Consider the following 27460-nt stretch of genomic DNA (forward strand, 5'->3'; position numbering starts at 1 on the left):
AAACCTATTTACAATCTTCAGGCTGTGATTCGTTACGTCAAAGCTGGTGTTCATGTTAACCGTTTTAGCATAACCAACAACTCGAAAAAAATAAGAACAAATAGTTCTGTTATACTTTCGTGGTTCAGTGCTACTCCACACACTAGAAAACAGCAGAACCGATCATAAAAAATGCATCGTTAGCCAGCTAGACGTTGTTAGCCAGTTATAACCATGGGCAAAGTATTTGGCGCAGTCCACCTCTTGGTCACGCCTTGCTAAAAACATTTATCTCAAGTTTCAGTTCTGTAAAGCACATAAGTCCAAAGTCAAATGTGTTGTTGTTGTTACTAGTAGAATGGCTATAAATTCCTGGAATTGTGATATCATTTACACAAGTTTTGACGATTACAACACAGGTTACCCCAAAAAGACGTATACACTTAATACGGAATATTAATCTCGTTATCAATCTCCGTGTGTTGAGTTTATGGAAGACAATGGTGGTGATCATTTCGAACTATCGTGTTACCAGAGTCAACAAAACTTGGCATTGTTAGTGCATGAACTACAATCGGGAATATAACGGAGCTTAAAGCTTTATATACAAATTAGGAAAGTTAACCCTTGTCATAATTAATTAAAAAAATTGTCTAACCAAATCTCAAATATCGTCAAAATGTAGACTTATTGCCAATATCGGCAATGTAGAAATACAAAGCCTAACAGTGGTAGTAACGCAGCTGTAATGCTGAGAAAACAGATAACTTCCATCCCACAAACAAATACTTGTGCTCAGTTTGTTAAATGTAACGAGACAATGGATTATGAGACAGACTGCCTGTCATATCCAGGTGGACTGCAGAGGACTCGTGTAAGGATTCCATAGTCTAAAAAATGCTTACGTATCACTTAAATTGCCACTTTAATTCTATATACTGACAGTTTACATTCATTGCCAGTTCTAATTACAGACATAATAAACAATTTATACGCCTACAGTTAATTTATTTTTGTAAGACTTGAGGTTCTTTATTCTTTATTTTTAACTGCCTAGAATTATCGTCAACCCTATACATTATTTCCTTTCAGGATGAGCAATTCTCAGTAATGACTATTCCAAGTTAATTAGCTTAACTTTACACGCGCAGAATCTGACTAAATTCCTTAATAAAATATCACTGAAATCCTCTGGAACATTTGTGTAACAGGTCCAATAGATAAGATTAGTCATTTAATAGACATGACTATTCAAATCTTCCGAACGGAAAAACGACTTCATAGGTCAATGATTTTTTTCAGCCTCCCACAAATTAATGCAAAACAAAGTGTAAATTTGAATTAAAATTAATGAATCTAAAACGTTGGCAGTACTGACTTTTATAGGAAGTAAAATACAGCTTCCATTCAAAGCCACGAACATACAAACATTGTTCAATTAACAATACATCATTAATGATTGGTAAATGTTTCTAAGTGATATCTAATATAGGACCAATGAGAAACGTGTATTAATTTCAAGCCGTCAACAACGGTACAGCGAGACTTTGTAAACAGGTGTATGTATATAAATTTTAAATGTAAATTTCTCTAAGTGGACGAAATAAAAACTAAAAAGAAACGATAACATAAGACTATTTATAGTTATGTTTTTCAACATAAACAAAAAGCAAGCTTTACTACGACGAAATCCTTCCGAAAACCTTGTGGTTAGCACTGAATTCACTGCAATGCAAATTATAGAACTTCGCGCAACTTTTTCCTATACTATGGCTTCTTACTACAAGATAAAAAAAAGTCGCCGAAGCCACGTTCGTTTCGATTTCTAAAGAAATGAAACTAATGTTTACTTTCGATAAATTCAACGTCTTTTATTTATCCTTTTAGAATATAAACGCGAGTTTACTTTATACAGAATGCGCCGTTAAATGATATAATAATCATTCTTACAGTTATTAAAACTTATTTCATTGCGTTCCGTAAATATGACGGGAAAGAAATTTTACTTTCTCTCATGACTTTTCGTAAATGAAAACTTATTAGGCCTGAAATAAACTAAACTCGCCTCTTAAAATCTATTACCACTTGCTGCTGCCGTAGCAAAACTTTATGGTTTGTTTAACTACGCTGTTAGCATCTTGCACTATTTTGCGTTAAGAAGCAGTTCCTATAACAGAGGTTCTAAAAGCCTAATCCGCAAATCAGTAAGTAGGGGACTTGCAGAGTTGTTCATCTGAAAACACCGAGCAGCGAAACCTTACAGGCAGAAAGGTTACAGTTGACTACTAATCTCACTGAAAACATCGACTAAAAACAAGCAATGTTGTTACTATGAAGTTTCATTGACGTCATGCGAAATTTGTATATTATTTTTTCCTTAATTCTTTTTACATGCAAGTACAATGAAACTTAATAACAACTGAAACTTCTACTGCGACTTAATTCGACAGAATCAAGTGCAACAAGGCGTGGGATTTTTACCACTGCTGATATGGCTTGTTACCTATGAAAATTCTAACATTCAAATACGTTGAAGTTTTAATAAACAGCAAACAGGCCTAAAAGTAAAATGTTCATATCTTTTTTATACACGTTTTATTATAATTTTAAACTCTACTTGTCCATTAGTGTAACTCCTTCGTTTGCTTCGGATTCTTCGGTATCAGAATTGAATCAACTTTCATAATCAGTGCCTTTACACAGTTTAATAAAATTAAATTCGCAACGCCCATTTTGAAAGTTACATTCTTCTAGAAGACATACCCTTTGACAATGGCATGGCTGCCGTCAAACAGCGGTGTGATTAAATTGTCTACCGCCTCTCCCCCCAAGCGCCTACATGGCGTATAGAGGGTCAGCTTTTACCAATATTAAAATATTTATTGGTAGCTGCAATTTAATATAAATTCGAATGGATTAATAAACACGAAATATTTGTGGCAAAACAGCAGACGCAGGTCACGACATGTTGTAACCTGCACGCGTCAGTTGGTTTCAACCAATCGAAGTGAAAGGTTGTCTTTTTCACATAGGGACTCTTATCCGGGTTACATCAAACATGAGTAAAGGAGTAAACGCACGCATTGCTGAACGCGGTGGGCATTTCCAACACTAGATATAACTTTTTTTTGTAATACCTTCATTCTTTGACGTCCATCATCTGCGCTTTAAAAGTAAAAAAAAAGAACTACGTTTCGGAAGCTGGATCTGCTTCCGTCCTCAGGTGAGGGGCACGTACTCAGTGGGGTACAATAGACAGAGCTAATTACTTTACAACCGAAGTCAGTAGAACTACGTCTATAAACCACTTAAGTTCAGGCTTCGTTAACAGGAGATGGTACGAAAAATTACAACGGAAATTGTATAAATGCAAAGAAAGATTCAAAATTAACACAGAATGGGGAGTGAAAAATAAATGCATAAAACCAAACCGAACGGCCCAATCCAGAAACACCGATAAGGAAAAAATTCAAAATTTAAATGTAGTACAAAAACAGACGACGGGCACGGTCCAAGAATTTAGTGGTCCCGACTGTAACCCACCATCGCCAGTACCATTTAAAATCAACTTTTTTTATTTTTGTTGTATGATTTCAATATAATGTATTTTTTGACAAAGGGAACATGTGTCTGGAATGGGTTTGCGTGACTTTTCGACCACTCTGTACTTCCTACATCAACACGCTGTTTTCAAAGCGAATTTTCCTCTTCTAAAAGGCGTTTCATCATCGCGTCTTCGCGTGACGCAGATGTGAGAGTCGTATTTCTTACGCGCTGTGACAAGAGGAATGATTCATCACAACCGAGTCGGGTGGCAGATTAGGAATTAGTTTTCGAACCCACATAAAAGAATCCAGAGTTCAAACGATTGTAATTATTGTCATTCCTTGTTCCACGTTTCCACATGGACAACACTTTTGATATTACAGCACGAACAATAACCTAATCACCATACGAAAATTACATATAACGATACCACGTGAGCTGATACCGTATCTTAGAAAGAGGTATAGGAGTGTTTCTACCTAACAATGACCACTTAAAAGAAGGAAAAAACTTCATGAAAAGAAACACAGTTCTTGTGCTTCGTTATGCGTCAAATGCCACGTGACATCTGAAATGGAAAAAGATGCGACGAATAATTAAAGGCCTCATAAAATAATCCCGCCGTCACAAGCAAAAACAATTATACCGCAAGGTTGGTCTTCTGGGTTGTAACTACCTATGGACCTGCACGCTTTTCCGAAATGTTGGTATCTTCATGCAAATATACGAGGAGTTTTTAGCCGGAAGCAGGGATGAGGAGTCAGTACTAAAATCTCCAACTCCGACTCCTTCATAAAAGCTCAATATGTATTAATAAGGGTAAAACTACTGGTAAATGGCATCATAAGAGATTTCATCACCACCACGTGAATCATCAACGTACTTTTTAGAATTATAACATATATTTAAATATACGTCTAACGGTTATTGCAGAAATCGGTTGATTTATAGACAGTTTGTATTCTTAAGGTACCGGAGCCAAAGTTACAAAGCATTATTCCCACATCATTTGGCTCAACGCGTCGTTGAATCTCCCTAAGCGTGAGATCGCTGACGGCTCACACGGTATAGAAATTGTTAAGATTTTATATCGAGGTCGGAATCGGAGTCGGTACATTTTTACCGACTCAGTCTCCACAACCCTGGCCGGAAGGCCAAAGTCTTCAACTTCACCGTTGTGAGAATCTCAAATCTCACATTAACTGTTACACTTCGTTTTCCCTTAAGATCTTCGTTTAAACATAATTTGATCTCCTATGTTTTGCTTCGCAACAAGAATAGTTGTTTTTTGTTTCCTCAACTAAGTCCCAACTATTTTAATATTCACTCTTAAGTTCTGTTGTCTTATAAAATGGGTCAATTTCTCCGGGTTCTTTTTCCTGGTGTAGAATTCTTAAAATATTCCTTTACGACGCACAAATCGACTGGAGAGATGGTAGTTTATTCACATGTGTACTTTGTTAGGAATGTGAAACACTGCTCCTGAATAAATATTTTTTTATATCCTAACCCATGGAGTCCTCGTCTACACACTCCCAAAAAGGAACAACAAAGTCGACTATTCTCTACCGCCGAATTTCACAGCCACATTTCTCGATATGCTCGAAATTCTTTCGTTAGTTAACTATGCTATTTCAACTGCTCGTACGTTTACAGCGGAAATGGTAATTTAGATAGGAAATGGCAAAAAGCTCTAATGCCTTATTAAAATCTGTCACGATAGCTTAAATGAAGCCAAGACTCGAATTCTCAGCCTCTAATCACTGGAAAGTGGCGTTCAAAACGTTAATTCTTAGTGTACATCACAACAGGCCCCGCAAAAAAAATTACACTTTACGAATAGAATATTTTTGCTAGCAGTAATTACAAACGTAATGGAGTTAATTTTGATGAAAGAAAATATGTCTTAGAAATGACGGCATTTCGGCATAAATATAACGTATTTTTCAGTGCATCTTGACTACACTATGTTTCAAACGCTAAAATCTAAACGAACATTCCTGCAAACATAAAGAAATATATTACTATTTTTATTATTCTGATAATAATTACATTTACAATATTATTACGATACGAATATCCCCATGACACAGAAAGATACAATCAGGCTTACGTATAGCAGTATCAAACGTAAAAATAGATCAATTTAATTGCACATAATTGTTTTAAACTACGTCTAATCGGATATGAATAAAGAAGGTTAACTGGTTATTTCGAAAACATGTAGCCTATTTAAATAAATATTTATAATTGTTCATATAAACAGTTAATACTGTCAAACAACGTTTTTATCCAATCTTTCGATTTCCAGGTAAATACTTACAAATGCGACAAAACTACTTCATCCAAAAACCCTCTCAATTCATCACATATCATACCCCATGGTCGACCAAATATTTTTCCTCCTGGCATTAACTAATAGCATTTTTTTACATTTAAAAGTAAATATTCAGAAATGACAAACTGCCATCCAAAATGCCTAAATACTAACATTTTATTGAAATCTTCACACTTTACGATAAAGTTACATACTATTTTAAAATTTCTCACGCGAACATTTGTATCTGACACAGATTTTACCTACAAACTGGCATTTTACGGCGTGGTTTTAAATCCGGTAAATTGTAGGGCACTTGTACGCAAAACAGCAGACGAACAATCACGATTTTTTAAACCTTGGGGGTAAAGAAACGAGTGCAGTAACTAATACCAAATTAAATCATTGCGCCCGCCTGGTTACAAGCAGTCTCGAGCCGGAAATTGCCCGCGGGCCCCAAGTTCGACCAAGTTGTTCTATAATATCGATGTAAGTTATCTACAGGAGGCGGACTAAAGATACAAGCAGGTCGCTGACTTTCTGGCTTCCGACAAAAATAACCCGACAATTCATAGTGACCCTTCTGCGACACTTGCAAAATTGATCTGGGTCACAATATGGGGGCAGAAACCACTACGCCAAGGACTTTTTTATAGACAGGAATTTTAACCTCCGCTCGCAGTATTGTAATGCCAGACGCGGAAAACTGGACTTGACATAGTCTCACAGATTACAGTGTTATTAAGTACCAACACGAAATAAAGGTAAACAAACTTAATACAATGATAGATAAAACATGGCTCTTCTAAATGACTAGTTTTTCCCAATCTCCCATCTTAAAATGCAAAAATTCACATGTATAAAAACTATAATTTTGCCTGTTGTTTTATGTGTATGAAAGTTCTTGCCCTAAGGAAAAACATGTTCAGAGTGTTCCAGAACAAGGTACTGTGAAAAATACCTCTACTTAAAAGATATACGTCTGCACGACGTACTGCTTAGATAACCACGTATGGAAACTTCACTTAAATCATTCTAATTCTTTCTATACGTATCTAACGTTTGTGTTTCTCATATCGATCGATCATATCGATATTTTAGATTCTCGAGAACTCTCGATTCGGCAATGACTAGGTACACCCCGAATAGCAGACTGACGTTAGCGCTTAAGCTATCTTGACCGGAACGGACTTACAAATTCAAGGAATGTAAGCCGATAATAATCACGTCTTTAAGAGATATCAAATATGTGATATATATATGGGATTTCCATGGCTGTAAAAACTAAGCTGTTTGTCTTCTAAGTTATCATGTTGGTGATTACAGGCGTTTCGGATAAACTTATCGCAATCCATCGAGGTCCTGCGGGCAGCGAGTTTTGGGTTACATCAGAAAAAGTTTATGTATTCTTGCAATTGTCATAAGACATCCTTGTAACTTTACAGTATTACAATATACGTATTCTTGACTCATTCATGCAGAACATTTTTATGAAAATCGACGTTGAAAATACATGTCTTCCGACAAACTGACCACCATGAAAATCAGGTGTTATATTACGTAACGTTTGACGAGCATTTAAGGAGTGCACTAATCCAGATTACAGCCAATGCTTAATGCCAACTCACAGCCTTCAAGAACCAGTGTTAAGTATCCTTATTCATAAACATAAGCAAATGTCTCACACAACATAAAATGTTCGCACAAGAGCGAGCAAACGTTTTAATGCGTTGGCGTGCTAGATATATGTTGACCAGGGATGGACAAACTTTAGGATCGTAAAATTCAAGAAATGTGGTATGATAAACCGATTGAAAAAAAAAATCAGTCCCACTTTCAATAAGTTCTGATAATGCCAACAAATTTCATCCCAAAAGAATTACGTGTTCAGCATTACAAACAGTGAGGACGAGATATGTGTAAAACAAGCCCGTACAATAACAGGAACAGAGAATAAGCTATGAGTTGCTTATTTATTTTAACCTGTGATAAGAACTGATATGGAATTTCTTTTGAAACAAGGCATACTTTTAAAACTAATCACTTTGGTGGGAGAACCCGAAGGTTCAACATCGCCAATATCAAAATCCGCCATCACACGCAATCCTAATCATATCCCACCCACCTCTAATCTTCACGTTCTGTTCTGCTACAATTCATCTTAATGTTATCCTTCAAACTCCTGCTCAGTTTTCAAAGTTAGCATTTTCAAAGGCGATTCCCCACCAAAATTACGTATGCAACCCTTGTATCCTCCATCATATCCACATGTAACATCGTTAAATCGCAGCCTCCTGTCTGACAAATCATGTACACATCACAAAGTTCCTCTAAGTAACATCCCGAGTAAAAGATTTTAGTCCATAAATTTAATTTCCTATTAGTTTCTTTTGCTAGTATAAACTACACAATCATAGGGAATCGAACATTCCGTTCTAGATCAGTACATACAAACCGAAAACACAAGTTTAGAAAAACTTTGGTTTGAATTCAGGGTTTGTACTAAATAAATAACACTGCTGGTACTTATATTGTTCTAGGACTATCGAAAGGTAAGGTAAAACAATACGGAAACTATTAATATTTTGAATTATAGGGACTGGCAAGGTTTAAACATTCTCCAAATTTGTGCGTCATATGTTTTCAGAGACGAATCTGCCCAAGAGACCAGGAAGCCACATATAAAAGTACCAAAGTCGTATTAAAACATTAAAAATAAAAGCGAGTGAAACGAAGGAAGCAGAATTCAAGAAAACACAGTGCCGAACTACTTATGAAAATAAAACAAAGCACAACTTGGCATCAGATACGGACGTTTGGAAAAATCCCAATTCTACCAACATCTCCCGTTTCGACTACAACACTGTAGGCCTACGGGCTCCAACGACAGAAAATGTTGGAAAACTAACAATTCATCCCAAGCTCATTTGCAGGACAAATAACAAATCCCTGCTTGGCCGAAGATATTTTTCACAACGTCGCGCAAAAAAAAAATCATTTGCAAAATAACAAGGCCGCCGGATATAAGGTGGTAATACGACATAAAATGGCGGAAAGATTCAAAACCTTTGGTAAGGTTGTTTTACAGAACCTAGGAAACAACAAATTAAGAAAAAGTTTTCCAAATACGTTCCTTGTAAGTTTGCATACATCCTCCGCCTATGTTCATTTACTGCAAATACAAAACTAATGCTGCACCAAATATAAATGTATTTATCTTGTGTTTAGAAGGCATTCACGAGGTCGAAAAAACATTAAATACAATCTGAGAACTTATCTTTTCTATGATAAATTTTTTATAGGAAAAGGAGTTCAATTTGTGTAAGCGTAAAGTACGTGGTAGGCTATACTGGACAGTGTGATGTTAAAATTAAATTCGTTCGAAAACTTAGTGCAATCTCGCAGTATCCAATTTCACAGGAAACTCTACAGTAGGCCTACTTTTGCAGATAAGATACGCGGAGCGAATGACACGACCTTTCGTTACATGAGCTGATCGCGTAAAAAAATTCACTTACTGCAACACACGAAATTATAACAATTCACACCTAATAAATAGCTTAATTTTGGACAATCGAAATTCGATTCCCGGTAAAAGCTAAAATGTTCTCTCAGTCTCCTATTCAGTGGGTACTTGAACTGTTTCCACGGGCATAAAGCGGCTGCAGCGAGAAGCTGGTCACTCACCTCAGAATGTAACCGACCTACCTTTACCTAAAGGCCTTTCGTTCAAAGACAGGGGCTCTCACAATCCAAGGCCCACACAGAATACCCCCTTTTCTACGACACTGTCAGTTTAATGAAAAATGTCAAATCAAGCCAGTAGCATTTTTAATAAATTTCTATGGCATTCCAACAAATTGCCTTCATTCACAACCCTGATAATAGCGAGTCGATGGGAAAAGGTCTGGAAACGTTTGTTAACCCTTGTTTAAATGGAGACATATTTGAAATAAAATTAATTAATTAATGCTTACTATGTTCCAAAGATTTCTCACTCAGACCATTATTTAAAGATATAATCACGAGGAAGTGAGCGCTGTTTAAAAAGGCATGCAGCTCTTCATAAAATGTTTGTTATTGTCCGACTTAAATAAAAATTGAATTTATTCAACGGAATTTCAGAATACACCAAAACCCCTCTCCAGGCGGAAATTGAACAACGGACTCTCTCAAACAATCGAGTCTTGCAGTAAATAATAAACACGAGCGTCTGTCAAATAAATTTGAAATATGCTCACACGCTGTTTTTGCCGATGTAATTATATTATAATCACAAAGGCCTGAGAGAGATGATGGATCTTTGGCAGTGAACTGAAGTTTTAACGCCGTCTTTTTTTTTGTCTTGCTTCCGAACTGCAAATTGTATGCTTACTATATTTAAGCCTGTATAATTTACATATTTCAACTGCACTGTCTATATATAATCCTAGCAGCGAAGTGCATCTTAATATCCTAAGTTCCTCTTATGTTCTAACTTTAATCCTTTGAAGCTCGTCTAAATATTTACGAATTCAATCCGTACCGCGTAGAAAACACTTCACCAACTGGTTAACGGTGTTTAAGGTTATAATCACTGTGAACAGCGAAAATCATATAAAATAAATACCTACTTATTGTTAAAGCGGGTGCAACATATAGTTACCACTGGACTTCAAATAGTTAAACTACATTCAATGTGTACCAGACTACACGGCGAACATTCCAGAAAACAAACCGCCATCTTCAAGACTGAATTGACAGTACACTTAATCTCTATATAAGTTCAGACATAAAATTTAAGGATCTGAATCAAATGACAAAATTATAAACAATGCCAACCTAAAATAGAAAATGCTTCTCTTTAGAATTTAATATATGAAAGTATTCACTTACGAATTCTTACCAGCTCCGTTTATCCCGAATAGAAACCCCATTCAGCGTCGTTTATCGTGACCAATACGACTGTTTCTGGGAAATTATTTTAGCACAAGTAAAGGAATTATATAAGGAGGCTTATAACTTTCTATTCAAGACATATATTGGAAAATTAACACAACATAGGTCCGACCGCAAGTTTCTGTTCATATATGCTCGAAGTGGCTTCCATGGGCGACGTCACACGCGTCCCATATGAATCCTATCACGTGACATACTACACGTAGCCCACTTTCATCGACGGATCCTGTTTGTCAGTTGCCGTAACAGGATTGTAACGTCGCAGGAACAAAACTGTCTGCCACAATCCTGTTACCTGAAGTCTATTAAAATGTACCTTCATTTGTGATCATATGAGCTCTGTTTACCGTGATCTTCCTAAAGGCCCATACAGAGCAATAATTTGTAAAAAAACAGGCGTTTCGACTGCCATCTTGGTCTTCATCAGTTTAATATCAAATTCATGACGAGCCCCTGAAGACTTCATTGAATTTATCGCCGCGAAAACTAGATTTTGCCATTATGCACTATCACATCGTTCTAACCTGTTTATTACCTACCATTAACAATACCAATATGGCGGCAAAATATCTGCAAGTGGGAGAGTAATTCAGTATTTGGTCACGAAATGTATGTCGGTGCAATAAATTTGGTGAGATGTAAGATAACATGGCGATTGTGCGATAAATCTATATGCAAAGCTATTTATAGTTTGATAATGTATCTGATAGGGTACTCTGGGGAAACAATGTAAAATTTGATGTAGTGAGAGATAAAACAGTGTAACAAATACAGACTTCTAACTGCACGTAGCCTGCATTCAGAGCAAAATATCAAAATATCTGTATAATTCACATTATTACGGAAAAACATTTTTTTCCTCAAAATCAAAATAAATTGCTATGTTCCAGATATCCACGGCATGAAGGAACAGGTTAAACATATGTTTAAATTTGTGACACAAATTTAAACCGTCTTTAAAACCTGCAAATAATTTCTAATTGGTCTCTTATAAGTACTAGAACAGTTAAACATCAATTAATGCACTTAAATCCCATGGCAAAACTAGTGACTACAATTTTTGTGGTGAAAACAACATATTTGCATTATGACAGTAAATAAAAGTTCAGAAATATATTTATTTACATTCTTAATAGTTTCATAAAAATACGCCATTTTCCAGTCACGTATTATATACGATCTCTCATTTCGGCATAATTTCAGAAAGTATCGACATTATACCCATATCGATACTCTAACACCACCTGGCATAAAGATCTGCGAGTACACATAACCTACAAAATCTAAGGAATTAATAAAATGTATATATTAACATTCATACAAATACGAGAATCGTGTTGCACTTACAATAGACCTACGAATGTGGTGAAGTCATAGTTCCCCTTTGCCCTATTTCGCCCCATGGCATATATAGGCTAATGTTTATTATGTTAAATAACAATCGCCTATTTACACTGCGAGTGTGCGAAAACTTATACTCTCATTTCTCGGTCTCCAGCAATCCGAGACCAGACTCGACTGCCTCGACGAGAACTACTATCGACCGTGGCAGAAATCGATAGCAGCCAGGTAAAGGGAGGCCAGGGCAACAGTCTGAGCTTGTGATGCAGGGTCACGGGTCTACACCGTATAAAATGCGAAGGGGCTTCAGAGTTCTATACACCTGTTGCAAAACTGAATGCGGAACTGTACGTAACCTACAACTCCCGAGATTTATAGCTGAATCACACAACAAAAAACCCGCAACATGTGTTTAAACGTGTAACAGCGTATCGTGTATCAGTACATCGGTGACAAAAACACCTAATAATTCCAATTTCTTATGTTAAACACAGCTGGTTTAAGACATGAGGTGGAAATGCCGATTGTGGTCTTGTAGACTACATGACGTCACAACCCGGGTGTCCACAATCGAGACAGCTGGCATGCATTCGGCAGATACTCGGCTCGAGTCCAGGCAATGCATTGGTTATCCTAAGATTCCTAATTTTCCGTAACTAGGTCATGACCACTTCTTCTCAAACCCCTTCCAATTCGTTCAAGAACATGTGTTTGTCATTCGATGCTATGCAACACCAGCCACTGATACAGCGTCGTATAACAGAATAAAGACACAAAACTAAAGAGAACACAATTAGCTCTAAAATTCTATCGTTGAGTCTCATCAAAATAACATGGCCAAAAAAACTACCTTCTCTTGAAATGACTTAATATCCGCTCATTTGTGACCTATTAAAGTAACGGTTTTTTCAAAACGTTCTCCCAATAAAAACTGTCAGTTTCCCCATCCGTACTACACGTCCAATACATTTTAATCCTTCGATTTAACTACTCTATCAACATAAACTTCCTAATTATATAACTTTCTCTGAGTGGTACAATTCCCATGTATAAATACCTGAACACCTCGTTTGCAAATAATTTTGACTAAGGTTCCCACTCAGCATACGAGACTATGGGTCCATTCAACAACCTTGCGAAATAATACGCTTCTAGATTTCACTTTTTTCAATATAATATGCAATGCGGCCTTCATTTGTTATTTATATAGTCCGAATTATTAACGTACTCCGTCAGGATTGTCAACATTACTTCAATCCCTCTTAATAAAATATGTATTCAAAATTAAATTAAGAATAAAATCGATCAGGGTTGTTGTGCTGTGTAGTTTGGTAGAAATTTACCAACATTTCAGAAGTCTTCGCTAACTCCATAATGAAGGCGATAATCGCTCTGATGATTGAGGCATAATAACCTCTGAAACGTCGGTAAACCTCTACCAGATTACACGACGCAACAACCCAGAAGACAACCATCTTCTGCAATAAATTCTGTGAGCTGGAAAGATCATGCAACACTACCCAAATAATTCTGTGTGCCACTTGTGCAGATAATTCGTGTTTGTTCGTACAGAGAACAAGTAACTTTGTCGCATACAACCACGTCAACAGGCCAATATCAATACACAAAGGTGTGCATACATTACGTAATGTCTGCACAAGGTCTTATTGGCGAAGCGGAATGTATCATTAGGTCTACAGTAAACATCCGAATCTAACTACAACCTATGTTCAACCTTCTCGAACCTTCTGCATTTGGCAGAAATTAAGAATATCGAAATATCTTTACCATCAAATCAACTTGCATTTTCAAGGGAACAATAAACTTCACTTGGACAGTCAAAATTATGAGACTACACACAAATATGTCCAAGACGAGCAGTTATATTGGCAATGTAAGAAAGTGAACATGCGTTCTCCATGGAAATGTCCTGCCATCAAGACGAATATTTTTCCAGGAAGTACAGACCTCGTACATTACGTTCTGCCCTTGACCTGGCTTGGTAGAGAGAGAGACGTGTACAGTCCATCAAGCAATATGAAAGCACATATCTTCGCCAACATCTGGACTACGCGCACGGCAAGTACGTCGAAGGAGGCTGTCTTCTGGGTTGTAGCGCCGTGTGGTCTGGTAAAAGCTTGCCCAATCCAGAAGACAAGTCTTCGTGCTCATCGCCGTGAGAAACGCAATTCCTACTTATGACGAAGTTCCCGAATCTGTATGGCGATGGAGTAGGGTCCATCTCGAAAAGCTAACAGTAGCTCAGCCAGTCAAACAAATATCCATATTTCATAGACCTAAAACGTTCGTTACACTGTTTACAACAAGCCCACCACAAGCCACTATTCCGAATAAAAACCAGTCCACATCACCAAGTCCTGTTTTATCTAGATTAATTTCAGTATCCAAGAATTTAAATTTTAGTCTCCTAAGTGGGCTTTTGTCTTCAGATTTTCAGACCAAAAATTTCGTACGCATTTATCTTATCTCTCTACCCATTTCATCCTCATATATTTGATCATCCCAACAATATTTTTGTTGGAGGGCACAAATTACAAAGCCCATTATACAATTTCTCTAGCTTCTCCCTCTTAGGTTCATGTATTACCATCGGCGCTACGTTTTCTGACACGCATAATCTGTATTCTCCCTTGCGATGAGAGGACTTGTTGAATCTATACCCAAATACATTACCTCTTAAGGCAAAAGGCTATCACAGAATTTACATATCGGATGTGTTAGAAAACAGATCAACTGATTCAGTAACATTCTACTTTCTATGAACGGAAATATTGTTTAAAAAGCTTGAAATCTGGAGTTCAGAAAATACTGGACATCCTAACCGATTATCGGTCCAACTCAAGGGGTTACGAAACAAAAATAGATTTCATTCTCTTGAAATTCTGCAGCCCTCCCGATAACATTAAAATTCAGCTCTAAAGCCGCTCCTCCCAGTTTAACCTCAAAATATAATCAAATATATCGCCTTTTGAAGGCTGGTATCAACATTCAGAATTCCAATTGACTTGAAGAAGACCGTGCCCAACTTCTATCCACGTCACTGTCTGACCTTGAACTACAGTATGACAGCCATCAGCAGTGTTGCCAATTATATAAAGAAAATATTAAAATATTTCCCTTACTTCTGAATCTCTCTCGTAAAATGAAGACACTGCATGCATTTTCAGAGCGTATTTTTCTTTTAAATTAAATTAATATCAGTATATTCTGTCTCATAAGGACCCTGTTGAAATTTCTCCACGTTTTCAAAGAACTTATTAACAACGAGTCCTGATTATGCCGGCACTGCCCGTGGGCTTCTATTCTTCATTTCTTTATTTTTAGCATTTTAGTGTGTTCAAATAGGTTACGTCCTTGCATCAGTTTTTATCTGAATGGGAATAAAAAGAACATCATTTCCATGCCAACGCCGACGCAAATTTGAGGAAAGCAGTAAGAGAGTCAGAAAAGAATTAATTCAACTGTTAAACGTACCGGAAATTACAGAAGAATCAAGTTCACAGATTTCGGCTCTATACAAATACAATACTACGCAAACTCACTAACCTCTAGACTTAATGGTGGTAAAGGACTTAAGAAGAAGTTAAAACTAAAACGAGAAAAATATTGGGAGAAACGTAGTCTAGTAAATAAAAATTAATTTCAGTTTTAACCCCAAAAAAGACACCGTCTTCCTAATAAGTTACACAAAAATTACCCAATCGTCCGAAAACTTTCTGCGGGCACATATTGCATCCGACCGCCAATGCAAATACAAAACTATTACTGACAAACCAATGGAAACTTTTAATGACGAAAATACCTAAAATACTGAAACAGTATAACGACGTACCACTCTGTAATCGGCGTATCTGAGATGTAAAGTATAAAGCTAATAAAAGACTGCAAATAACAATATCCAAGGTTACAAAGTGTAAAACATATCACAAACACGTGCTCTTCATTCACAATTTGACATGTGACAAGAAAACATAAAACATAGCACTTCAGTCTTATTAACGATCTTAACATCTGTAAAAAAACATATTCGACCTTATCGATATCTTCCGAAAGATAAGTTACATGTTACTGAGGACTCGATCGAGCCAATTTAGGCTGAATAAAAACTCGTTCTGAGAACGAAGACAATACTGGCGGTCAAACACTCTGACATTAAAAGTGGGTTCCCTAATCACTATAAAAATTAAAATCGTTATCTTCAATCGAACAGACTCGCTTAATCGACCCAACAAGCATTAGATAAATGGTTCCTTTAAAAAGGTTTACATGTCTTTTAGAGGGAAATGAAGGGTATACATTTTTGTTACACAGATTCTGAGATTTTCATAATATAACAGATCTAATTAAAGGTGGGAATGATAAATATTACCATTCATTTTCAAGAATTAATTGCTTATGTTAATTTATTATCCTCAAACCCTTGTATCGTAAATGAAAAGCCCTTAAGCCAAGCGATAGTTCGATAACACTAGCCGAGAAATTCTGAGAACATTTATCGTCTCTACATTAAAATCGGGCAATGAGTGCAGAAGTAACGTTACTAACCGGCAAATGACATTTTATGTAGGGATATAAAATAGGTTATTAAATAATACAAGGACGAATAAGAAATTCACTTGATTTATTGACAAGCATTACCCTGGCTTTCAAAATCTTGATACATCAACTGATACGTTGCGTATTAAATTCTCTTACCAGTTGGTTAAAAAATTGTATTGCCCCTTTTCAAGTTCATAATGCAAAACCAAGCTGAACTACGTACAAAACACGCCTTGTTTCTTAGTTATTTACTCCTATTTGTGTTTTTACAGTAAAATTTTTCAATAACTTTACAACCTACTTCTGAATCAAATTTTATTCCTTATTCACTGTTCATACTTAACCATTTAAAGCCCGAACGAACCTCTTCTAAACAAATTCACATGACACCCTTAAATACGCCGTAATAAAACACAGAATTAATGATTATTAAAGAAAGTGGTAGGACATGTAATCTCTTCATGTACTTCTGTGACCTAATCACGTTTTCGATTTTACAGCCCTTGGGGTCAAAGATATCGAGGAGGGGCACGCTATTCATGCGGCGTTGTCAAAAGCTTTGTGGCTTGTCAATGTTTTTACTCTCAGAGTGGAATGGAGTCTGCCAAGAAAGGTAGAAGAAAAACGTACGAGTATGTGGTATGAATTAATATCAATCCATGGAGACAAACCGAATACCTGAACATCGACAAGACAGCCAATCAGATTCTAAAAATATTATCACGACCATGATGAAAGATACTTGAGTAAGTATAGTTCAAAACCTTGTGAATATTTGTGCTATAAACATAAAATGTAGATTAAAATCTTCTAGCATCCCTCACAAATTAACAGAAAATGTAAATAGTAAGTGGAAACTGTAAATCCAAATCCGCTTTACTGAAGCAGACGCCATTATAAGACAACAACAAAGAAGCATAGCCTTCCAAGACTTGTAAAGTAAGTTCCGATAGCAAATCGCGTGGAAGTGTAACTCCTTCCAATGCATGTTTTATTTTAGAATAGGATGTAATCTTCGGTTTGTAAGGCAATGCGAGGAAACACGACGCACAACATAAAAGAGTTTGTAAATCACACTAAACTATACAAATCAGCGAATGAAATGATCAGCGTGTACCTTCTCCTTCCCTGTTCACACCGCATTGTGGACCGTTGTTGTGACCTTGGAAACTCGAAACGTTATATCTCCTCGCTTTACCTTAAGGCAAGTCATACGGTTATTTTACGATGATGCATTAAGTACAGAAGATTGACGTATGAGAAATTAGTGTCAATTGCGTACAGCAAGGAACATGGGATACACAGTTCGTGAACCAGTCTTGCATCTTACCCTGGGATTTTTCTTGGAGCGACTGAGAGAAACCTTGAAACAGGATAGCCGATACCCGGCCAGTATTGTAATGGACAACCATACTGCAACACGTTATCGCTGTACTCGGCATGTATTTATCGCTTTATCTAAGTTTGTTGTACAAGTAAAACTAACAACCAAGCTACCGTTTGTCACCACGCGTTCCACCTGACATTCCTATCGTTAAGACAGCCTGTTAACAACATTAGTTTGTTCACTTTGCAACAGCAGTCTGGTATTATGAATATCCACGCTGTACCTACACGACTAAAATACACGAAACGTAGAATCAACCTGAAAGACAACAGAGTTAACACTCTTGGTGATGGCTGTCTTTTGGGTTGCAGGGCCGCATAGTCTGGTAGACGTTTACCAACGCTTCGAAAGTCCTTGCTGCCTCCAATATCAAGTCGTCGCTCTGATTATGGAGGCAGCAAGGATCTCTGAAACGTTGGTAACCAGATTATACCCAGAAGACGCTGGTCTTTACGGTGGTAACACCTGGTGGACTTCTGGCATCATACACCATCTTCAGCCCACAATTTAGAAGCATGTTCCTCCAACACGTTGGTAATGTATCTGCCTACCAGTCCACACAGCACAACATCGCACAAGACCAACATCCACGCTTTATCGCCGTCACGCCATATTTAACATCGAATTAATTTCAGTCTAAACAAAAGTACTTTATACGTCTGGAGAAACACGATTAGAAACTTGAAATAAAAAACTTCCCAAAGTAATAGAACTTAAACCGAGCACATTTCTTAATAATATTCTCTTCGCAGATGACCAAGTAATAACATCTACATAAAACGATCTACAACGTTCCATGTACTTATTAAATAACACCTGTCAAACACAAAATTCCAAAATATCTTGTACAAAAACTAACGTAATGGCCTTCAGAAGAAAATATCCCATTACAACAAAAATCATAACTAACAACAAACTACTTTAACGAGTCTCAAGTTTTAAATACCTCGACAGCGATATATCCTGACACCAACGCAGGTATTTAAATTAAATTAAATTCCAGTCCGTACGTTGAACAATACACAGAGCACTTCATTCAAAAGTACGTAAAAGATGTCATGCCAACATTTTATAAAGCATTAGCTCTACGGATTTTAATTTGTGTGACTGAATGCCGACTATCAAAACCAAAAATATGCAAGATTCATTCATCGTTCGTTCCTAAAGTAAACTTACAATGCGGAAGAGATTATGTAAGTTATATTCTTTACACTTTAAACCTCATACGATGAATTTTATCGTTTAGAGACTAGAACATCGAACAAATTCATATTTTTATAGCTCTTAGTTCAGAAATTACCTAAATAGTTACAAATGTCCAGTCGTGTAGAATAGACTAATTTCAAAAGAAACTATCATTTTTAAGGAAAGTGACATGACAAAAAGTAGTTTCTTAAAGTAAAGCACTCACATAATCATACCAATTCTAAATGCCTCGTATTTATCATTCTAGCAGCATGGTAACTGGGTAGGATCCATTTAGAATCCTGATTCTAACAAACACCTAAGACAACATATTAATCACTTGTGCACCAAGTTTACAAATGTCTAGTACGTCCGTCTCTATGCCGTATTTTCATTACTGATACAAATGGATAGTCTCCCTTACACCTGCACCTTCAATGTTGGTAGGCTGACCTTGCGTCTATAAAGTGATTACCAGACAATGCCACTCTTCAAAGCACAACAGTAGAACAAATATTTTATGGGCTCTGTGAAACTTACGAGTATAGGTCAATGTCAAAATGTGGTTCAATTCGTATTCTACCAAAGACTGGAATAATTCATCACTACTCAGAAACCAATAATTTGTGTAATAATCATGGGCAGATTTGTATTAAAAACACAATTTGATACGTAAAATTCTATAAGGTGGGCGATGCATGTAGAATGCATGGGGGGGAAAGAGTATATGGCGTAAATTTTTTTAGTACCAACACCTGGATTTAAAATATCACCTGTGAGACCTAGAAATAGAAGGAGGGATATTAAAGTGGATCTTGAACACGATGATGAAGTTTCGGCCCCACAAAAGTGTGCAATGTCTTGAATATCTGGGCGACTACCAGGTTCTCAATAAGGAAACCATCTATCCGTATACAATTTTATCTTCCAGAAATCTACGCCGAAGTAGAACCAAACCAGTCTCATTCGTTGAGCAAGAACTAGTATGAAAACGTGTATGCGATTTCAATCGATAAGAGACAACAAAAATAACTATTGCGCACGATGCATATATTTTTCTTTTATGATATAAAAATCTTATCTGAATTCCTAAACGTTTGTGTTCATACATACAGAACCTATCCATTTCTGTTACATGACATAATAATCTTATCTGGATTAATCGCTCAGATATGTCATGAATTCACTTAAATCAATATCGACTGTCACATCCTTTGACGTATGATAAGCATTCCATAAACAATAACATACTAACGACCACATTTAGAAGTCCCTAATATTGAACTAAATTCTAACAACAAACACAACACACTTCTTACTCTGAGCGTAATAATCAGACAAATAATAACCTGTTCCGTTTTTAATAATAAACTCGTCTCTTCCGTGATTGACCGAGATTTTTTGGCCCTCTGAATCCATTTCAGTGCGCATGTAATGTTCACAGATTGAAATACAGCGAGGCAGTTTTACTCAACTGCCCGCAACGATTACAAATGCCAAAACCGTCACAAATGTTGGTATGACGGGCGAACGTCTGTCCTGTACAACTCAAGCGAAAGCTGATGTTACACTGAAATGGTGGTAGATTGTTCAAGGCCAGACATTCGTTCCCCCACCACAACTCCCAATCTGTGGAAAGGATGTTACCCCATTGGCAACCTTCATCTATACGTTATTTTACATGTTGTTCCATTTAAAAATCACCCCCTGCTTACGTCACTAGCTTGAGAGTAGAAGGAAAACAAACACATGTACTATGCAAACCAAATATATCCCCTACAATGGAAAAGAGACACCACGTACTGTCCACAGACCAGAATAAAAGCCCTTCGGGGGAAGTCGTTTCTGGGGCGGTGCAGGGGGAATGTTTACTATCAAGTGGACTACAGGGCTGCTATTGGTGGGAAGTGTGATACGTCAGAGTTTTACACTACTACACACAGATTGAAAACATCAAGCAGTTAAGAGTAGCGTGTAGTGAACGCACCTCTAATGTGTTCTGCGGGTGTTGCGATAATATTCTATATTAAATCACTGTGTCACTGTGAGGTTATCTTAAAGCTGTACCCATTAAAACACATGAAAGCCTGTCGTCTGTTGTTCGTTCAGTGGTTGTGGAACGAATGCTTTTAGGATCGGTCGTCACTCACCGCGAAATCTTGCGCATGCGCGTTTAACGAATTCCTAGCAGGGATTTTCTCCTGATCTGTGGACTGTACTAAGTACTGTCGCTGGGAAATGTTTACAGTATGGGTAATATAAGCTTCCTTACCTGCTACCCGTCACACCCACTTGTCTTTTACTTCTAACGACGTTGAACGCACAGATTCGCCCTTCCAACAATACTACATATGAAGCCCTTCACGCACAAAACAACAAAACGAATTAGCCCATGCACTGGTTAAAATCGATACGGCCTAATTTCAGCTGTCTTGTCGCTAGATGAGCACTTGTAAGAGAAACACTTCTTACGTGCCGAATTTTTGTTACCATTCGTTGTATTCAATGTCAGGATACTCACTGCAAAATGATTTCGACGCAAAAGTAATTTTTGAACGATGAACACACGTTCTGCTCGAAAAAACACATGTTCGTATCACACAGCTTTCGCGCAACTGATGTGAGAGCGACCTAACAGTGTCCCGAGTGTCATGGGGGAGCTTTGGGCAGTCTTTTAAACGGGGTAGACCTGTTCCACAGCACCTGTTGCGTTGCGTTTAAAATTGAACACCCTGTACAAGCTATCCATAAAACTAAGTTTATGGAGCAGAGCCCTTTATGACAAGCTATAGCAGACTAGAAATTTCCAGTACAAGTGCCAATGCGACCGGAAGTAGCTCTCGACAGTAAACAAACCCCCACGCTAAATTGGCCCCAGTAACGTTGTTTCTTACAGTGTTTACACACAGCAGACAGTCCTACAATTGAGGACGTTAAATATGACGAGCTGAGGTGTTCAGGGAGGGTTTTTTAGACGAACGCGAGGGTATTAGTTTTAATGCCAGCCGACGAATACTTTGTAAGCAATTCTTCACGATCAGCACATTACATTTAACCTCATTTGTTAAAAAACCAACGAATCAATCAACTCCAACTTGCTAAATGTTAAATCATCCTAACATTTTTCGTGCTAGAGCAAACATTTCCACATGCTAAATGTTAGCTGCGTGGTTTTATTTGCGCCAGATGCTGAAGACGGTTTCACAAACTTCCAAACCCTTTCCCCTTTATTTTAATTTACTTAAGATCTCGTCACTCTTTGAAACGACTGAGACGTTTGTGCACAAATTAAGCGTTTCTGAATCGACTGAGGACGCTGAAGTACAGCACGTGACAAAATAATATGTGCTGTCATATACACTTCAATCACTGTAATAATTCGTAAAGACAAATTATTCTCAGGCTACGTTATCGCTTTACGAAACGGAAATTATCACACTTCGAACGACATGCCTTACCGCTGGGCTAACCCGCTAGATCACAAGCGCATAAATTATCATCACTACCACGAGAAGCTGTATTCAAATAACTAGAGTTAAATTATATTTCATTTGTTTATGAATGGTGCCATACCCTCGGATCATATAAATTAAAACTTCTCTATAAAGTAGACATGTCAAGTGATCCACTTTCTATATGCCAACCGCTGCCCTCAGGTGGATATTCCTGTCAATAAGTACTGCCTTCTGACACATACAGACACGCAGTACTTTCAAAAGAGAAAGACGTATGTAAAGGCACCTGTAATTAATATCGTCTTTTATTGTATAATTTCTCAATATATCGAACAACATCAAAGAAAACTTCAGTACGTACGGGCGATTTCGTCTGAAACATGTTTATCAAACAATAAGCAAACCATCGATGGTGGACTTCGGGTTGTAACGACATGTAGATAAGCAGGTATCTGATACCGTTTCAAGGCTGAAGAAGCAAACTGCCAAGGCGAAACATCTACCATTCTACACAGCGTTATATATAAATACTTAACAAGAAAACAAAGCAAACACGCCACTGCGTTTTCGGCAAAATATAAGTCTTTTGAGCTGATGCGCCGTGTAGTCTGGTAGATATCCGACGTTTCAGAGACTCTTACTACCGACACTAGCCTCATCGCCCTGATAGAGGCAGCAGACATATCTGAAACGTCGGTAAACTTCAACCAGACTACACGTTGCAACAACCCAAAAGACAGCCACCTTCCTTTGAAAGCTAGTTTCTCCGAAGCAATTATGTTAGAAATGGCACACTTTATCGCACATAAATAGCAACGTATATTCATGAGCATCGCTTCTTAATCTACCTGTGATTACCGTCTCAGTAAAATTACTGGCTAAGAGACGAGAGGAACAGAAATCAATTTACAGAGGCGTTCGGATTGTTCATAATAATTCAGGGTCTATCTCGCCTCTTAGCCAATGAGGACCGCTACCCTTTTGCCTTCTCCGAGTATCAGCGGCCGTAGCAGTGAAACTGACAGTTCGCCTTCTTTTCTTTTTTTTTTTACTTATTTCCATCTAGATAACGCAAAGCTTTACCTTCAGACTTCATAAAATTAACACACAGCTCAGAGGGACAACTTTACATGTATCTCTTAAAAGCAGCCAACATGTTATGAAAAGTGAACGCACGTACATAACATAAAATACGTCTTTCATATCCACAGTCTCAATAGTCACATATTTTTCTTGGAACATTCTTCGACCTGCTAAATATGTAACGAAATATATATGGCCCAATTCGGTTTAAAATTTAAAGTTTTAGACAAATTTGACCATGTACTCTATGTGTATCATCTAATTTGTTCTCTGGTATACCTACACTTTCACCGTATCTAAACGCATGTCTTATGATACTCTACAGGCCGAATCTATTTCAGTAGAGCAGAGACCCGATTAATCGACCTTCTATTAAATGACATTCCGTTTAAACAGACGTGCGGTGTCGGAACGCTCCATTTTATCAACACTCAACTCAGCATGTAATGGAATGAATCACACTCTCCCACCACGCACATTCTACATTATTTATACGTACAGTTACTTTAAGGTGCTCCTGTTATTGACTTCGATAACATGAGCCAAAATTGTGCTTTACTTTGTAGGATTTAGTTTTCACGGCCGTGATTCCGAAAATGGCTGTCTTCTGGTTTGTAGAAGTTTACTGACGTTTCAGAGGTCCTTGCTGCCTCTGTCATCAGGGTGATGAGTAAGTCGCACGCATGCAATCGGTACTCACCGCCCTGATGATGGAGGCAACGATGACCTCTGAAACGTTGGTGCTTTAGTTTGTTGACGGGAGTTATTAATGTCTTAAAAATATATATTCTTTCATTTATGTTAAATGTCATTTTTGTTTATATGATTTTTTTTAATTTTATACCGAACTTAACATTCTTCGTAATTTAAATTTCATTCTTCGTAATGCTGTAAACTGTGTTGCTTTTTACCCTCGTATTTTTCATTAATATTCCGTATCAACTGACATTTTCGTCCCGTTTAGGTCGTATAATCTGGGCTCTACAGTGCATTTGACTTCCATTCGTCCACGCGTTATGTCCAATTACTTTGGTAACCTTGCACAGTTGTGATGACTAATTATTCCAAAAAAAACCTTCATTACCTTTATAATCTAAACGTGTGTAACCTACAGTTCTTGTCCAAAATTTAATTTCCGATGTTTATAATCGCTTTTCGCCCATCTTCTTGCCGCCCTGGCTTCATTTCGGTACAAAAAATAATGTTCAACAAGACTAAAAACATGTAAACTAACATTCGAAATGTGCCCTTCGTGTTACTTCACAGATCAGAGGTCACTGCTGCTTCTGAGGTCACACTTGTACTAATGTGATCTAAGGCCACTGTTGCGACAGACACACACGGACGAGCCCATAACGTGTTCTTCGCCAAAGTTACAGAATTAAGAACATCTAAAAAAGCGAGCAAGACAGACCTTGCTCCTGTTATGAATATGCAAGTATATAGCCTATACGCAGAATATGCGCGGAATTTAATTCAAATTATTCATGTTTCATTCTCTAGATGCAAATTATTTTTTTGAGTGGGATAGCAGATTATTCGTGTTCCTTTTAAGTATTCAAGTCACTGTAACCCACGTTGGTCCGTTTTCTAGTTGAGATGCAAGTTCCTTCAGCCTGTCTCAAACATTCAGACGTCCACATTTCACACAAATCGAGGTTTTAAAAAGTGTGGTAAAGATTCGCTCTAATTTAAAGTACTAGTGACTATTCTTATACACGGGGGCTGTGTTCCTATGAGTCAACGCGTATAACGAAAACGCATAAAGCAGGAAACATATAACAACACACAGGTCTATATAAACCTACTGTTGCAAAACCAATCTGCACTGACTGAAAATACATTCCTTGTATTTCGTCACATGTTAGCTATATCGAAAACGGTTACAAATTAAATATGTATCTTAATTGAATCAACACGAAGTGTATCAATTTGTGCAAAAAGAACGCTACGTTGAATTTTAGATTCCTTTAAAGCATGAGTTAAATGACCTAGTACCAATACTACTGCTTCAGCCCTGAAGATGAAGACAGTATGTTTCTCCAAAACGTTCGTATCTACATACAAGTCTAAATGGTGTCACAACCCAGAACAATGTCACCAACTGAGGGAAGGAGTCTCTTCTACTCGACTTCCAAAGGCATTTATACAAGCTAACGTTTATTAGTTATCTCTTTTCGATGATAATAAAACCATTGCCACACCAACTAATCCATCCATCGATCCATACAACTGCTCTCTGTAACGTAACAAAATTACAAACCAACAAAAGCCAAATGCAGCTCTAGTAGTAATATGTGTTGGCGACAAGCAACACTATTATTCATCCAGCACATACGAAGGAGGTGAAGCCTATGCAAACCTAAACCTTGAATATTTTTTTTCTTTATGCTTCAATAAGCAGTCATCCGTACATATAATCAGCGAGGCGCTCCTCTACACTTTGTGGATTATTGAGGTATGGCATCATCATAGTGTATCGCGCCATTGGTGTAGCACACAGCATATCCAACGCAACGAAGGCCGACAGAAATATGCACAGCCCAGTCCAAGCAGGAATTACCGAATCACAAAACGCTTATTCTGAAGGCCCAGGTTCAAATCCACGCCCGGAGACAGGGTATTCTGAAGTTATCGTGGTTTTCCTCAGTCCCGCCAGCTAAATGCAAAAAAAAAAATCTTTAAATACAATACGAATGCTTCCTGCCATACCCTTTCCAATCCAATGATCATAAAGTTTGACTCCACATACTCTGAGTTACTGACAGCGTCGGTAAATAAACCACACATGAATAAGTTTCTGGAAGAAATTACGTCAAATACATTCCTCCAAATGCTTACAAGTAAAATCGAGGCCAACAAAATTTATAGGCGAAGAAACAGAATGGCTAATTGTGTACACTACTGCTCCAACACAAGAGTTTCTAGGATGTGAACGTTGAGAGTAGTAACTTCAAAGTTTTCCGGAGTAACCTTATTTGCAATTCTTATAACACACATTGCAGATTACGTTTGTAGCTCGCAACCATTATCAAGCGACGAAGGAAGTACAGATTTTGACCAAAAAAAACCACCCTGACATGTTCTAAGTTCTTCTGTTCTTTGACGCTGTTATACCTTGAAGATGAATATGGCACGTTAGTCCGAAACGTAATCACATACGAGACTACACGACGCCACAAGACGGAATACCACAATTCACGACCGCGAAAAAGTCAAATCCTAAGCAGACATTTCACATCACACATAAAAATAACGTACATTCGAATTTTAATTACATCTGAAAAGGCCTACACCAAGCGGCATTAGTATGACCGCCATTATGATGGGGAATTAATTGTTCAATAAGGAAGTAATGCTACTAATCTCAAAATGGAATGGCATATATATAATTCTGCAGTCACCACAACGTCTCGTTTCGTGGTAACAAAACAAGTCTACACCTAACAAAACGATGATTCATAATCCCGATGATGGAGGCAGCAACCACCTCTGATACTTCGGTAAACATCTGGCAGATTACATGGCGTAACAACCCATAAGACAGCCATCTTCATACTCAGCACCGTGAGAATCTGAGGCTTGCCAATAAAATCGATTTTAAAGTAGGATCTGAGGTTCTGTCGGCGGTGAGTCTAAAGATGGCTGTCTTCTGAGTTGTAGCTCAGT

General features: G+C 37.4%; 1 protein-coding gene across 9 annotated transcripts in view; it reads right to left on the reverse strand.

Annotated features, from left to right (window-relative positions):
• LOC110827065 (serine/threonine-protein phosphatase 2B catalytic subunit 2) overlaps positions 1-27460 on the reverse strand; it is a 125437-nt gene that overhangs the window by 92052 nt on the left and 5925 nt on the right. For 4 of the 9 annotated variants that reach the window (XM_022058414.2, XM_022058394.2, XM_022058377.2 and 1 more), the window contains exon 1: positions 20603-20813. The exons of 1 other annotated variant lie outside the window; for it this stretch is intronic. In XM_022058414.2, the coding sequence (XP_021914106.1) occupies positions 20603-20684 (82 nt within the window). In that variant the 5' untranslated portion in view covers positions 20685-20813. Of the gene's footprint in view, positions 1-20602; positions 20819-27460 lie in introns of those variants that run through there. 4 more of the 9 variants (XR_015534912.1, XR_015534913.1, XM_087347793.1 and 1 more) reach the window with 2 other exon arrangements.

This window comes from Zootermopsis nevadensis, unplaced genomic scaffold, assembly GCF_977971745.1.
Source record: "Zootermopsis nevadensis isolate Lab colony 2312 unplaced genomic scaffold, Znev_1.0 Znev_ptg000012l, whole genome shotgun sequence".
NCBI classification, from domain to species: domain Eukaryota; kingdom Metazoa; phylum Arthropoda; class Insecta; order Blattodea; family Termopsidae; genus Zootermopsis; species Zootermopsis nevadensis.